The 14,929-nt window shown below is 54.1% G+C and overlaps 1 protein-coding gene across 3 annotated transcripts; it reads left to right on the top strand.

The window, feature by feature from the left end:
* Nucleotides 1-573: 573 nt before the first annotated feature.
* On the top strand, nt 574-14,641 carry TINAGL1 (tubulointerstitial nephritis antigen like 1). 3 transcript variants are annotated; one of them, XM_020983546.2, is made up of 12 exons: nt 574-896; nt 2,887-3,204; nt 4,631-4,694; nt 5,863-5,955; nt 6,061-6,175; nt 8,317-8,440; nt 8,606-8,756; nt 9,002-9,191; nt 9,351-9,396; nt 9,909-10,032; nt 11,182-11,227; nt 11,480-14,641. In XM_020983546.2, the coding sequence occupies exons 2-12, from the start codon at nt 2,901-2,903 to the stop codon at nt 11,621-11,623; spliced, it is 1,401 nt and encodes a 466-aa protein (XP_020839205.1). In that variant the 5' UTR covers nt 574-896; nt 2,887-2,900; the 3' UTR covers nt 11,624-14,641. The 3 variants fall into 3 exon arrangements, with proteins under 3 accessions (XP_020839205.1, XP_020839204.1, XP_020839206.1); XM_020983545.2 differs by lacking the exon at nt 574-896 and adding an exon at nt 1,390-1,598; XM_020983547.2 differs by lacking the exon at nt 574-896 and adding an exon at nt 1,673-1,819.
* The last annotated feature ends 288 nt before the right edge of the window (nt 14,642-14,929 follow it).

The raw sequence follows: 14,929 nt of genomic DNA on the forward strand, positions 1-14,929 counted from the left end.
CATGGAGCTGGTGGGCGGGCATTGCCCAGGAATGATGCCAATGCCCCAGGCACTTCAGGTGCCCACCCTCAGTCTCTCCCTGTAGAAACCCAGCCAGCAAATGTCTGTCTGTCACAGCTTGGCCCCTCGAGGCTCGGGGCCAAGGAGAGGGTGCTTAGAGAAAAGCTTACCCCATTGATGCCCGGAGGGGAAAGGGCAGCCAGTGCACCCCGTTCAGAGAATAGAGCAATTTACCTGGGATTATACGGGCATTAAGCCTAGCCTGAACTCCAGCGGCTCCAGGTATTCTCCCCCAGCCCTCCCTTCTAGGTACTCAAGGGTACCTCAAGGCCTCCTCCAGCCTTCTGCCCCTCTCTCCGGGTCACAGCTCTGGGGAGGGATCCTCCCTTGGAAGGTATCCCTCCAGGATCCTGTCTGAGCCCTGAGCCTCTCCCCCTTCCTTCGGATTCCAAACATTCCCAGGAGCTGAGGCGGCTTCAAGTCCCAAGCCCTGGCCCCACCCCCTCCCCTGGCCCAGTCCAGCTCGTAGTATGTGCTGATCTGAACTCAGAGAACTGGGGTCCTAATCTGACCCATGAGCTAGTGACTTTCCCTCTCAGGGCCTCAGTTTTCCCATCTGTAAAATGAGAGGTTCAGACCAAATGATCTCAAAGGTCTGTTCTAGCTCTCATGCGGGAAGCCAGGTCAGAGCCATAGCCAGAGAAACAGTCATAGACACAGGGAGAGTCTCAGACGGAGTCAGAGCGCCATGGCAGGGATGTATGTGATTGATACCCTTCCCTAGAAGCAGCAGGTGGGAGGAGAAGGCCAAAAAAAATGAGAGGACCGGACCAGGTGAACGTTAAAGAACACTTTCAGCTGGAAAATTAGGAAAGTCTGGGATTCCTGGTTGACAGGTAGGTGTCCTTGGGTCCCTCCTCCACCCCCGACCCCAATCCAACATGCTTCTGTTGTCCCAGAATGATGCCTAGACGCAGTCCCTCACCCCTGGACCCTGAACCCCCGCTCCATTCTCTGGCTCGTGACCCGGAATTGGGAAAGCCCAGGTGGAAGTCCCTCCTGGTGTGTAGCCCAAATTCCTCCTGCTATGGCAAAGGTTCGTTTCCTTATGGGTGCTGGGGTGGGGACGTAGAGAATGGCAGCAATCTCCCCTTCTGGGAGCTGGAATCGGGAGAATGAAGTGACCGTCTTGGCTTCCTTGTCCTCTGCCTCTCCACTGTCCCCTTCTTCTTCTGTCTCCTGCTTGCCTCCCCTCGCTTGGCTGGGCTAGAAGGAAAGAGCCAATCCAGGTAGGAGCTCACCTCCCCGCCTTTCCCCTCCTTGGAACCCTCCCTCTAGGGGCAGGGCTGGGCGGGGCCACTACTAAAGCCAGGGTCCATCCTCCAGTTCACACTGTGCTGCCCAGCCCCAGCCCAGGGACACTGCTGGGGAGAGAGGGAGGAAGGCGCCCGGAAGGCTGCCTGGGGTAGTGGAGGAGAGGAGGAGGAGGAAAGGAGGGGAGGGAGAGGAGGAAGAGGAAGAGGAGGAAGAAGAAGAGGAGGAGGAGGAACTTCAGGACTGGTGCCAGTCCTGAGCAGGAGCCAACACCCCTCACCCAGGTAGGGCCCCTCCCCAGCCCGGATCTGGGCGGGAGCTTGACAGGCAGACAAGCAGATAGATGGTGACCTCCCGTGCTCTCCACATGCAAGCCCATGCTGGTCCAAATGAGTTTGTTTAGGGACAAAGGGGCTGGGGCAGAGGATACTGTGGGGTGACCTAGAGAGAAATGGGCAGAAGTGACCCAAGAGATAGAAGCAGACCAATAGAGGTGGGGGAACAGGTGAGTGAGAGGGACTCTTGCTCAGGCACTACTAAATGAAATGACCACTTAGGTCCTTTTTGGCTCTGATTCTGAGAGGACAGGACAGAGGGACAGCAATGGGGGGACAGATGGATTAGGGGAAAGGACTGGTGATCTGATGGAGGGGAAGAGAAAGAAGTTGATAGAGTGACAGAGGGTTAGAGAGAAAGACAAATCAGAAATGGAATAGACAAGGGGGAGAGGGCAGAGGGACAGTAAGGGGGGACCAAGGGAATATAGGAGATAGGTGGAAACAAGACAGAGACAGACATGGGGGCACATGGGTTGGGAGGGAGGGCTGGAGTACAGTACAGGGGGAAGAGGAAAGAAGGGGGTGAGATAGGGGCAGAGGGGTCAACAGAATAGACCGGGGGAGACGACAGAGATGGGGGGCAAAGGATGGAGAGACAACAGATTCAGATGGTGGAATTGGGGATAGATGGAAGAAAGGGACAGAGGGAAGAGTGTGCTGGTTTGAGGTGAGGAGAATAGAGATGGGGATTTGGAGATGGGAGAGTCTGGGACTGAAGGGGAGATATTAGCAGAGGGAAAGGTCTTGCGTCCTTCCAGCCTGAATCCATAAGAAGAGCTATTTCTGGGATGCCCAGTGGGCTTCAGCCTTGTTGGAAAAAGGGAGGGGGTTGTGGGGGGCTTGGTCAGGCCATTCTTCCTTCACTCCTCCCCTCCATATGCCCAACCCTGACCTCTAGGCAGGAGCAAGAGTCAGTGGTTTCCTCTGGTCTGGGGCTCCCCAACACCTAGGAGTATCTTTTCCCCAGTCTCCCTGGGGTCACAGCCCAGGATCAGTCTGACTCTTCTAGTTCAGGGGCGGCTGCCCAGGAATCCCACCCCCTCCTAAGCCTTACCTCACCCCTACCCAGACCACATCACTTTCACAGGCTGATAGTTGGGACCCTGGGGTCTTCTTGTTTGCTTTGGAGGCCAACAGTAGGAGGAGACCCAGGGGGCTGGGCACAGAGGGCAGAGGTCTAGGTCTTCTATATTTTTAACAAGGAGTCTTCCTCTCTTCCTCCACCCACATCCAGTGGCTCCCGGCACCATGTGGCTGAACTCCCTCTTAGGTGCCCTGCTGTTGGCAGGCCCAGGAACCTTCTGTGCTCAGAGTGGCCGAAGTCGCCGGGAGCTGGCACCGGGTTTACACTCCAGGGGCATCCGAGACGCAGGTGGCTCCTATTGCCAGGGACGAGACCTCTGCTGCGTAGGCCGGGAGGATGACTGCACCTTGCCCTACCTGGGCACCCTCTGCTACTGTGACCTCTTCTGTAACCGGACCGTCTCTGACTGTTGCCCTGACTTTTGGGACTTTTGCCTGGGCGTTCCACCCCCTTTCCCTGTTATCCAAGGTATGTAGGGACCTGCTTGCCCTCTCCCCACCCCCCATCCCCTCTTGGACTTAGAGGCAGGGGAGAATCTCAACTCAGGTGCTAATCTAGCTGTGTGACCTTGGGCAAGTCTCTCCTCTAGGCCTCAGTTTCCCCAACTGTAAAATGAAGAGATCAGACCAGAGCAAGGGTTCTTAACTCTTTTTGAAGGGTCATAGACCCTTTTAGGAGTCTGGTGAAGCCTGTTGAACCCTTCTCAGGAATGTGTTGAGTTTTTTTTTTAAGTTCATAAAAAAATTGAAGGAAATGCTAAATTTCAATTAGAGGTTAATGAAAATAAAGATGCATTTTTTTTCCATCCAAGTTCCTTGACCCCCTGAAATCTGTCTTCTGGCTCTAACATTCTATGATTATGCCTTCTCCAACTGAGATCAAGGAAGAGAAAGAGGAAGAGGAAGATAGTCCTTAAAGAAGTCCTTCAACTCCTTCCCCAGACTTATCCCCACTCCCTCCCCATGAGAAAACCATTCTATCTAATCTGGACTCTCTATGTTCTGAAGGGGCCCAGGCTCCCATGCTCACCCAATGCCTGTTCTGAGACCCAGGGCTAGGCACTGGCCTCCTCCTGCTCTTTCTCCCTACCCCTGGCCCAGTAGCCTCACCCAGCCCCACCCCTTGACTCACCCATCGGCAGGAGGGTCCAGCTCCAGAGGCCTAGATCTGGGAAGAGAGAAATAACACACCATATTCCTGGGGTAGAGTTGGAATTTCACTGCCTGGTCTCTAGGGGACTCCATGGTTTGTTTTGGAAGGGTGGGGCATCTATCTGTTTTCTTAGGGACACCCTGACTTATTTTGGGGATATCCTTAGCTAGTTTCTGGGGGCCCACTGCTGGATTAAGGGTGGCCCATTCTCTAAGGATCATGGTGTCTAGGATGGCCAGAGGGGTATCTCTCTTGGTATCTCTCTAATCCTATTCTCATCCACCTTGAGGATCCTGAGGGTGGGGATACTGAAGCTCATTTACGTGTTCCTGCCTCTTGTCAGGTTATTCTGACCAAAGACTTGTCATAAACCCAGCTGGCTTCCTCCCCCTAATTCGATGGGACTCCTGGGTTTTATTTCTAATAGCTCTGTGGCCCTGGGGGAGTGACTTGCCCTCTCTGGCCTCTATCTCTCCTCCTCTCATCCTAATCTCCAGAGTAATTCATGCTACCAAGGGCCTAAATATATGTTTTGGGAACTGAGAGACCTGGAAATCTTTACATTAAAGGGGAAGGATGTTGAACTCTGGGAGGGATTTTCAGAAATTTGTCCAGAAGCAAGAGGATGTGTGGGATTATATTGGGGGATGGGGGGGAGGGGTCTCTGCTATTGCTGAGTTTTGGGGGAGGGGCCCAGCCTGGTTCTCTTGACCCCAGTCCCTGACCCCTCCCCCATCCCCAGGGTGTATGTATCAGGGACGAGTATACCCAACCCTTGGGACCTACCAAGACAATTGTAACCGATGGTGAGTGATTGAGGCCTTTGTGGATGGGGGGAGGGCTGGGGGCCCCTAGAATGTAAGGGCACAGTAGGGACCAGACCCCCAGTACATCTTCAGAGGCTCCAGCTGGGCAGCCAGGGGATCTTGGGGCCCCCACCCCCTTATATCTTTCTCCCATCTGTCCCTACCCTTCCTCTGCCTCTTCCTGGTTTTCCCATGCCCCTCTGCAGTCTCTGTCTCTCTCTCTTTCTCCAAGTCTCTTTCTCCCACTGTGTCTGTCTCCACACCCCCTGGGGCTCCTATGGGCCTCAATCGATACCTTTTAAGGAGCCTGATGGAAGTCCAGGCCCAGTTTTGGCTGAGGCTGAGGCAGCGGGAGACTGGGGGTGGGGTGGGGTGGGGTGGAGAAGTGGGGGAGGGACAAGTATGCTAGAGACAGACAGACTGGGACTAAAATGGCCCTTTTTGAGTTGGGGGCTATCAGCTCCCCCCAACCCTGAGCTCCTAGAGCAAGTCTGAACAGGAGAGAAATGGAATGGGACCTGGCCAACTGTGTGCACCAGCAGGTCCCAAATTCCAGAAGTGGAGTTGGGAGGAGAGGCTGGAGGGCTGGACATTAACCCTTCGGTGCCCAGAGAATCTTTCCCTTTCCCTGGGAGGCAGAGTACGGTCCTTTCATGTTACCCTTCATTCCCTCCCTCTGTCCATAAGCTCAAAGTGTCCGTACTTCCCAACTTCCCAAGAAACTATTGCTCCCCCATCCCCATCCTCTCCCCAGGGTCTCTGGGAGGGCAAGCTGCCAAGGCCCCACTTGTGGTAAGTGGGCACTGAATGCAGAGTCCTCAAAATCAGCCTCAGTTACCTTCCCTCCAAGTGTGGCGTCTCCTTCCTTCACAGCAGGGGTCAGGGTTCCTTCCCCTCCCCCATTATTCCCCAACCCTTTCCAGGAATCAAGGCCACTGGGGGGAACATTCCTGGGAAGGCCCCACACACAAACCAGCTCCCAAGAGCAACACTCCCCCCAGCTTCCTGACATGACATGACATGAGGGTTTCCTTCCTGCTGCCTCCCCCTCCGGGGATTGCTAGAAGCAGGCCAGAGCAGGGGAGGAGGGGACAGGACCTCCTGGGGGTGTGGCGGTGTCCCCCACCTCCCAGATTCTGCATTAACCCTTTCCTTCCCTCTTTACCAGCACCTGCAAGCAGGATGGGGCATGGGAGTGTGACCAGGAGCCCTGCCTGGTGAACCCGGACCTGATCAATGCCATCAACCTTGGCAGCTATGGGTAAGAAGAGCCTCTTGGGCTCCGGCCATGAATCCACAGGGATTGTGACAGGTCTCCTGCCCTCTCCCAGAACCCCTGTGACTCCTGCACCTTCTGGACCCTTAGGTGGACAGCTGGGAACCACAGTGCTTTCTGGGGGATGACTCTTGACGATGGCATCCGCTACCGCCTGGGCACAGTCCGACCTGCCTCCTCTGTGATGAACATGAATGAGATACAAGTGAGTCTGGGGGCTGGGGGGCCCGATGTATAGTGAGCACGGTGGAGGGCCTTCAACCGAGCCGCCCCGCCCCATGACTCCACAGTCACTGCCCCAAGATGCCCCACCCGCCAGAAAAGGGAGTTTGCGACCCTGACACCAGGCAGTTTTACCTAGTATAGCTGTGAATTTGAATCAGATATTAGGACTTCTACACTTGCTGTCTGGCCTTGTTTGTATAGCCTCTGCAAAGTCCTGGAATGATCTCAGGAGTCCTTTATACTGCTAACATTCTACATTCATAGATTCCAAGTTCCCTCCTAGCTCTGACATTCTGTGTTCTAAGGTCCTTCCTAGCTCTGACATTCCATGTTGTTCCAAGGCCCTTCCTAGTTCTAACATTCCATGTTCTAAGGCCACTCCCAGCTCTGATATTCCATGTTCTAAGCTCCGTCTTATATCTGTGTTCTGATAATAATAGCTCACATTTCTGTAGCACTTTTATGTTTTCAAACCTCTTTATGTACAACAACCTCCCTTCAAGGTAGGCACTGTTATTATCACAATTTTACAGATGAGAAAACTGAGTGGAGAGGCATGTGGTGACTTGTCCAGGGTCATGCAGCAAGAAGCTGTCTGAATCAGGATTCAAATTCGGGTCTTCTGGGTGCATGATTCCCTCCCCCTGCCAAACTCTCCCTCTGGACCTCTTTCTTCCACGATGCATTGTCAGCATCTTCATTTACATATCTCGAGGATACATAGACCCAGCTGGAAGGAACCTTAGAGACTATGGGATACTACCCAGTTGTGCAGATGGAGAAACTGAGGCCCAACTCTAACCTTCGCCCCCTTCCCCCAAGCTGGCCAGTCCTGGGAAACCCCACAGTTGCAGCTCCCAGGGCCGGGAGGTTATTCTCGTGGCTGGGACCTTGGGGTTGGAGTTGGAGGCTGTGAGCCTGTGCTCCCCGCTTCCCTCCCCCCAGCCTCTCCCCCCTCCTCCTCGCCCACAAGGGTTGGGAGGAGGTTCTGCATGGAAAACCGCTTCCATCTGTCTCTTGGGCTTGGCAGCGATGACCCTAAGAGGACCCCTGGGGCCAGAGGAATGGCCCCTACTCAAGTGACCCCAGGTCCCCTGGGCTTCCCAGCCCTGGCTATTTTCTGCCTCCCTTTGTTTTCACTTGGTAGCTGGCCAGGTCATGGGGCCTCCCTTCCCTCCGAGCCAAAGGTCCCACTGGCCTTGGACAGCTTTTTAGCCTGGGAAGGAGGATGTTCGAGGAAGGGGCAGAGGAGGGATGACAGTGGTGAGAGGCTGAAGGAAGACCCTAGAAAAGACTGGTGCAGGAGAGGGATGTCAGGAGGCCGGGGTTCTAGCCCTGGCTTCCCCGCTTTAGACCTCAGTTTCCTCATCTGTAAAATTTTGGGATGGGGCTAGGGAGCTTCTGAAGTGCCTTCCAGCTCTCATCTCTGAGCCTATGAATTATCCTTTCTGGGCCTTAGTTTCTCTCTGTGTTCAATGTGAGTAATGACCATTGTCCGGCCTCCCTCCCCAACATTAGGAGTGCCCATTGGTCCCAAGAGGTGCTTCTAACATAAACGGGTTTGTATTGTTGAAAGAGGCAACAAGAACTAGGGGGCGCCACGGTGCCTCTCACACTGGGCCTGGAGTCAGGAAGATTTGAGTTCAAACCCAACCTCAGACACTTGCTAGCCATAAGACCCCGGACAACTCACTTAAGCCTCAGGTTCTTCAGCTGTAAAAATGAGGCCAATCATAATACCTACCTCCCAGGGTTGTTGTGAGGATCAAGTGAGATAACATTTGTTAAGTGCTTAGCACATAGCAGGTGTTTAATAAATGCTTATTCCTTTCCGTTCTCCCTTGAAAGAATCAAAACGGACAAAAAAAAATCACAGATGGCAGGACCATAGAATTAGATCATTTAGAACTGGAAAGGGGCATAGATTATCTCGTTCAAACTGCCCATTACACAGAGTCTGTACCACTGAAGCCCAGCCTGGGAGGGGCTGATCCCCTCACCCTTCTCTCTCCCATTGGTCTGGCCTCTGTTTGTGGGCCTCACATGAGGCCTTCAAGTTAGCCTGAGGCCCAGGACTTCTGGGGGAAGCTCAGGGGGCAATGGTGTGTTTGTACCTTGTAGATGGTCATGTTACCAGATGAAACTCTTCCCCCAGCCTTCAGTGCCTCAGATAAATGGCCTGGCCTGATCCATGAGCCCCTGGACCAGGGGAACTGTGCAGGTTCCTGGGCATTCTCCACAGCAGGTAGGGGCTGGGGCTGAGGCCAGGCTGGAAGCTGGGACTTGGACTGGGTTTTGGACAGGGACGGGGGTAGGAGGTAGGGGTGGGCTTGGTACCAGCACAGGCTAGGCTAGAACCTGGGTTGGGGTCTCTCATCACCACCTCTACCTGCCCTATTCCTCTCTCTAGCTGTGGCCTCAGACCGCATCTCCATCCACTCCATGGGTCATATGACCCCAGCCTTGTCCCCTCAGAACCTGCTGTCCTGTGACACTCACAATCAGCAGGGTTGCCGGGGTGGGCGGCTCGATGGGGCCTGGTGGTTCCTGCGTCGCCGTGGGTGAGCAGACTTGGGCACAGAGGGAGCCCATGGGCACAGATACTGGGGGATGAGAGATAGAAGGAGGAATTGGGATAAGAACCCAAGGAGAGGGTGCTGGCCAAAGGGACATTGAGGGAGGGGGCAGGAGGGGGCAGAGGGCACCAGCAGGGCATGTGCCCCCACAGGCTGGCCTGAGGGGGCTGAGTGTAGGGGTCTCCTTCATCTTCTCTCCCCCACCCTGCCTCCCCACTGTCTCTTCACAGGCTGGTGTCCAACCACTGCTACCCATTCTCGGCGGGAGACCAGGATGGGGCAGCCCCTGCGGCTCCATGCATGATGCACAGTCGTCACATGGGCCGGGGCAAACGCCAGGCCACCGCCCACTGCCCCAACAGCCGGGCCCATGCTAACCACATCTACCAGGCCACCCCTCCCTATCGCCTCTCCTCCCATGTGAGAGCCCAGGCTTGGGGGCAGATGGGGTGAACTCGGGAGCCTATGGGGGGGGGAGACATCATAGGGTAGGGTGGCCCAGCAAGAGCATGACCTGAAATAGGGAGATGGGGTCTGGCTTCCAGCGACCCCTCAGGTCAGCCTCACCCCCTTTCCTAGGAGAAAGACATCATGAAGGAGCTGATGGAGAACGGGCCTGTCCAAGGTAAAGGCCTTTTCCCTTCTCTGTACCCCATCATCCCCCTCCCTCTGCTCTCTGCCCCTCTCTTCCTTTCCCTCCTCTCCCTCTCTCCCTCCCTCCCTGGCTCTCACACTCATGAACTGGCAGAGACCTTGGAAATTCCACCTCGTCCTGAGACCAACCCTCCCCCCCCATCCCCACCTGTTGTGAAAGGCTCTGTGCCCCAGGCCTGTCAGGCAGAGGTCACAACAGATGCCCCCTCAATAGACCCCATTTCTCTTTAACATTCAATACAGGCCCGGGGCCATGCCCACCCCCAGCTGGCACAAATGGAGCAGCATGGGCACCCCAAGGCCATCAACCCATCCATCTCAGCCTCAGGCAGAACCCCATCCCCTCACTGACTGCTCATGAGGAGAGGGTGGAGAGGGTATTGAAGGATTTTAGCCTCCCCCTGCCTTGATGTATGGGTCTAGAGAGGCAGCACAGAGGGTTTGCCCCGAGCAGGTGCCCATCAGACACTCCTCTGCCCACAGCCCTCATGGAAGTGCATGAAGATTTCTTCTTATACAAGAGTGGTATCTATAAGCACACGCCAGTCAGTCTGGGGAAGCCTGAACGTTACCGCCAACATGGGACTCACTCTGTCAAAATCACAGGGTGAGAAGTGCCTTCTGGGAAGGGTACCAGGGTCAGCATGGGCAGGGCCTGGTCTGGGGGTTCCTAAGGGACATCCAAGTGAAGTGGCATGAGCACCATATTTGGAAACTGACGACCTGGATTCAAAGGCCAGCTCAGCTACGTACTGTCTGGACCTTCCCTTCTCGGAGGCTCAGTGTTCCCATCTGTGAAATGAGTCTGTTGGAGCCAGCAATGTCTGAGAGCTCCTGGAATTCTATGAGTCACTGCTCTTTCTTCTCATTGTGCCTCAGAGATGTCCCCAGTTGCTACAAGAGCAGAGGAGCTGGGAGGGAGCAGCTGTGCTAGGCACCGAGGGGCAGACAGTGTTCACCCTGCCTACCTCCTCCGCCAGACCCTGCCTTGTTCACACCTGGAGGGCACACAGAGATGACCAAATTGCAAGTTAAAAGTGGCCAGTCCTGGGGCAGTTAGGTGGTGCAGTGGATAGAGCCCCAGCCTTGGAGTCAGGAGGACCTAAGTGCAAATCCAGCCTCAGACACTTGGCACTTACTAGCTGTGTGACCTTGGGCAAGTCACTTAACCCCATTGCCCAGCCACAAAAAAACCAAACCAAAAACCTAAAAACAAAAGTGGCCAGTCCTAATTTGCCCCACTCAGTGGACACAGAAGGAAGCTGAGACTCACAGAGCGGGGCCTCGCAGAGCTGAGATTCTAACCCAGGTCCTCTCACTCTAAATCCAGGGTTCTTGGGCTCGACCCCCTTCCACTTGGCACTAGGAAGGAATGGTTTGTTCCCCTTCTGATAGTTTTCAGGGCATGAAGGGGAGGGGGAAAAGGATGACCCCCGGGGCAGAAACATTCCAGGAGGAAAGCCAGACTAGTAGTCAACAACCCCAGTCACCATGGCAACTGGGGATTGAGGAGGGGGGGGCAGCCCTAGGGAGGCCCAGCTGAGGACCTCTGAGGGTGGGGGAAGAGTCCCAGTCTCCACTGGAAAGGCCAGGGCGGTGTGTGGTGTACCTCAGGGCCCCTAGGCCTTGCTATATGACTCCGGCCGAGTCCCTGCCCATCTCTGGACCTCAGTTTTCTCCTTTAGATGATGTCTGGGCTCTTTCCAGCTCGGACATTCTGTGAACTTGACTCTAACTCCTCTTCCCTGTCCTAAAGGTGGGGAGAGGAAATTCAGCCTGATGGACAAAAACTGAAATACTGGGTGAGTCCCAACATGTACTGGGAGGTGGGAGGGGAGGGACCCTGAGAGCTCCAAAGCCGCTGTTCTGAGAGCCCCTGTGTGGGAGAGGGAGAGGGGAGCTGTTCTCAGGGAGCCCCTAGCCAGAGGGGTAGACATGGCCCCTGCACTCAGGGAGCTGCTGGGCTGAATTCGGAGTCCAGGAATTTAAGACCTGGCTGGGACCAGGGATCCCTCTCTTCTGCTCCCTTCACACCCCCCTCTTTTCTCTAACAGACAGCTGCCAACTCATGGGGCCCAACCTGGGGAGAAAACGGATACTTCCGAATTGCCCGAGGGGCCAATGAGTGTGATATTGAGAGCTTTGTGGTGGGGGTGTGGGGCAGGGTCGGCATGGAAGACATGAGCCCACACCACTGAGCCCCCAGTTTTGGCCTGCCTGGAGGCCTTTGGGCCTTCTCCTGGATGAGGATTTGGGCATCCTCCAAGAAATGCCCTCCACCCATCACCTGCTGCCCGGATCTGGGGCCACAGCCTACTGGTGCTAAGAAGTTTGCTTGGGTTGGGGTTCAGATCCCACAGACAGCAGAGCTCCTGATCCCTGCCCCTTCCCTGGCCAAAGGGAGGGGGAGCCAATCCGCTGAAACAGCAGTTCCCTTGAGGGCCCTCTACCCCCTGCCCTCCTCCCCAAATCCTGCCTTTCAACCTCAACCAAGCGTGAGCTGCCCCTAATCCCTGCCTGCTGATGTTGCAGTCCCAGGAGAATGGGAGCATGGGAGTAAGGAAGTCAGAGGGGGACAGGAGGGCTTCTCAGAGCCCCAGGGACTCCCTCCCACTTCCTCTTTCCCAGGAGGGTGCAGATACCTGATCCCCCAGCCTCCTCTCTCAGGTCCTCTCACCCTGCCACCAGCCTATCTTGTTTTCTCCTGCTGAGCCAGGGAAAGCCCAACTAGGTGCGTCTGGGGCCTCCCTGAGCACGGATGGACACCATGCCGGCCTTCACCCAGCAGGAGAGGAGCCTGAGTTCAGGCCTGTGCTTCCTCCCACCCCACTGCCTAGGCTGATACCACTTTCCCTTTTCTCTTTCCTGTACTTTCAGTCTTTGAGAATATTTATTTTGCTTATTACTGACTGTAAATAAACCTGATTCACACACAGTGGGCTGCCTCCTTGCTAGGCAGCACCGGGCTGGCCCTTTCTGCCCAAGGCCCTTGGGCTTGAGTGGGGGGGGGAGGATAGGAACCCACAAAACCTAACCACCTTACAGAGGATGAATCAGACAGCAATTCAATTCCATTCAGTAAACATGAGCAACTCATGTGCAGAGTAGGACCTCCTCAAGCTTGAGGCAGGAGAAAAGGAATACCGGCCATGGTCTACTCCCTTGGATGTCCCCAAGACTCAAAGGGACTCAGAAGTGGAGGGGCCTGCAAAGGCTGCTTTAGTCCAATGAGGACCTGGATGGAGACTTCCCCGACAATATGCTTTCAGTGTGAAGGAACTGCCTCTTAGCTCTGTTCCTTTCTGGGCTCCTGCCTCCTGCTTGTCCTGCTTGCCGTTCACAACCCTGGCTCAACCCTTCTGGCTGCTTTGGTTTAACTCCTAGGCCCAGGTCCATTCTCTCTGTCTCTCTCTGACTCTCTCTCCCTCCCTCCTCTCCCTCTCTCTATATCTCCTCTGTATCTCTGTGACTCAGTGTCTCTCCATCTCTTTTTGTCTCTGAATCTCTGTCTGTCCATCTCTCTCTACATTCTTCTGTCTCTCCCCCCCTCTGTCTCTGATTTCTTTCTCCCTCTCCCATCTCTGTGTGTCTCTGTCTATCTCTTTGACTCTCTCTCTCTGACTCTGTCTTTCTGTCTCTCTCTCTCTCTGAATCTCTGTCTCCGTCTCTCTCTTCATCAGCTCCCATGGCTTCAGTTTTTTACGTCTATGCCCATAGCTCCCGGCCCTAAGCTCTCTCAAGCTCCAGCTGCCTATTGGACATTTCAAGCTGGATGTCCCATAGCCATTCCAAGCTCAAGTCCAAAACAGAACTTACTCTTGGAGGCAGCAAGATGCAGTGGAATCTAAGGAGGTAGCTTCAAAACCTGCCTCTGATTCCTATTGCACGGTTATTGTGTAAGTATAAGTCCTTTAACTGCCCAAGGCCTCAGTTGGATCAGATGACTTTGGAGGTCCCTCAGCTCTAGATCTATGACCCTATGATCCACCCCCCAAACCCACTCCTTTCCCAAGCTTCCCTGTTTCTGTTGAGAGTACCATCATCCCTCCAGTCCCCCGGGACTCCAGGACTTCCGTTTCACTTTCTTCTTACTCCCATTCAAACGGCTGCCAAATCTTGTGCCTTCTGCCTCAACATCTCCCCCACGTGTCTCCCCTCGTCTGCATTCACGCCCTTAGTTCAGATCCTCATCTTCTTTCACCTGGACTACTGCTATAACCTCTGATGGGTTTCAGTTTGTTCCCTGCCAAACGGATATTCCTAAAGTACGTGGCTGCGCATGGCATTCTCCTGCTCAAGAAACCCCAATGCCTCTTTCCTCTTTGCTGATGTTGGGTCATTTCAGTTACGTCTGACTCTTCATGACCCCATCTGAAGTTTGCTTGGCAGAGATACTGGAGTGGTTGGCCATTTCCTTCTCCAACTCATCTTACAGATGAGGAAACTGAGGCAAATAGGATTAAGTGACTTGCCCAGGGTCACACAGCTAGTATTTGAGGCTGAACTCAGAAGGTCAATCTTGCTGACTCTAGGTGGGGCGCTCTATGCTCTATGGCGCCACCTAGCAGTCCATCGCTATTATTTCTAGGATCAAATAAAAATTCCTTTGATATTTAAGTCCCATCACAACCTCATTCCAACCTGCCTTCCCAGGCTCGTTATGCTTTATGATCACACATACCCCCATCCCACAACACACTCTATGGTCCAACTGAACTGGTGGTCTTGTTTCTGGGGCACAACGTTCCGTTTCTTACCTCCACGCTTTTGCACAGATCGTCCCCTGCGCCTGGACTGCCCTCCCTCTCACGTCCACCTCACCTAGAGTTCCACATTCCCTTTAAAACAGTTATGTTAAACTCAGATAGAAACAGGAGCCACTGAACCATAGAGAAGCATCTCTGTGGACACATATCGACTTAGAACACCACATATTAGTATTATCTATGTTTTATTGTATCTATTTATTTTTTTAAATTTCTCAATTACATTTTAACCTGGTTCGGGCTGTAGTTCAAATCCACTTCTTCCACGAGGCCCCTCGGCTGTTAGCGCCTCCCTCCAAATTGTATTTACTTGGTGGGTATCTTGTATCTACTTATATTTGTACGTGTTTTTCTTCCTATAGAATGTAAGCTCCTTGAGGGCAGGGACTGTTTGGGGTTTTGTGGTTGTATTTCCAGCACCTGGTGTTTAATAAACGCTTGTTTGATTGATTCATCGATTGAACCTGTGCTTGGAGGCTCAGCTACATCCCCCAGCTTAGGAGGAGCTGAGAGCTAAGATAACTAGCAGTCACAGCCTAAGCCCAATGCTGTAAGATTCCTGAGGTTCCTTCCCCCTCAGATGACCTTAGCAGACTCCACAAAGTCCTTCTCTGAAGCCTCCCCTATCTTGGTGTGGAGATTCTGGGTTCTCTAAGATGGTGGCACAGTGGAGTCTGGAAGACCCGAGTTCAATTCTGCCTCAGACACTCACTGGTTGTGTGACTTTGGATTCCCCTA

Source organism: Phascolarctos cinereus, unplaced genomic scaffold (assembly GCF_003287225.1).
Source record: "Phascolarctos cinereus isolate Bilbo 61053 unplaced genomic scaffold, phaCin_HiC Scaffold_726;HRSCAF=1367, whole genome shotgun sequence".
In the NCBI taxonomy this organism is placed as follows: Eukaryota; Metazoa; Chordata; class Mammalia; order Diprotodontia; family Phascolarctidae; genus Phascolarctos; species Phascolarctos cinereus.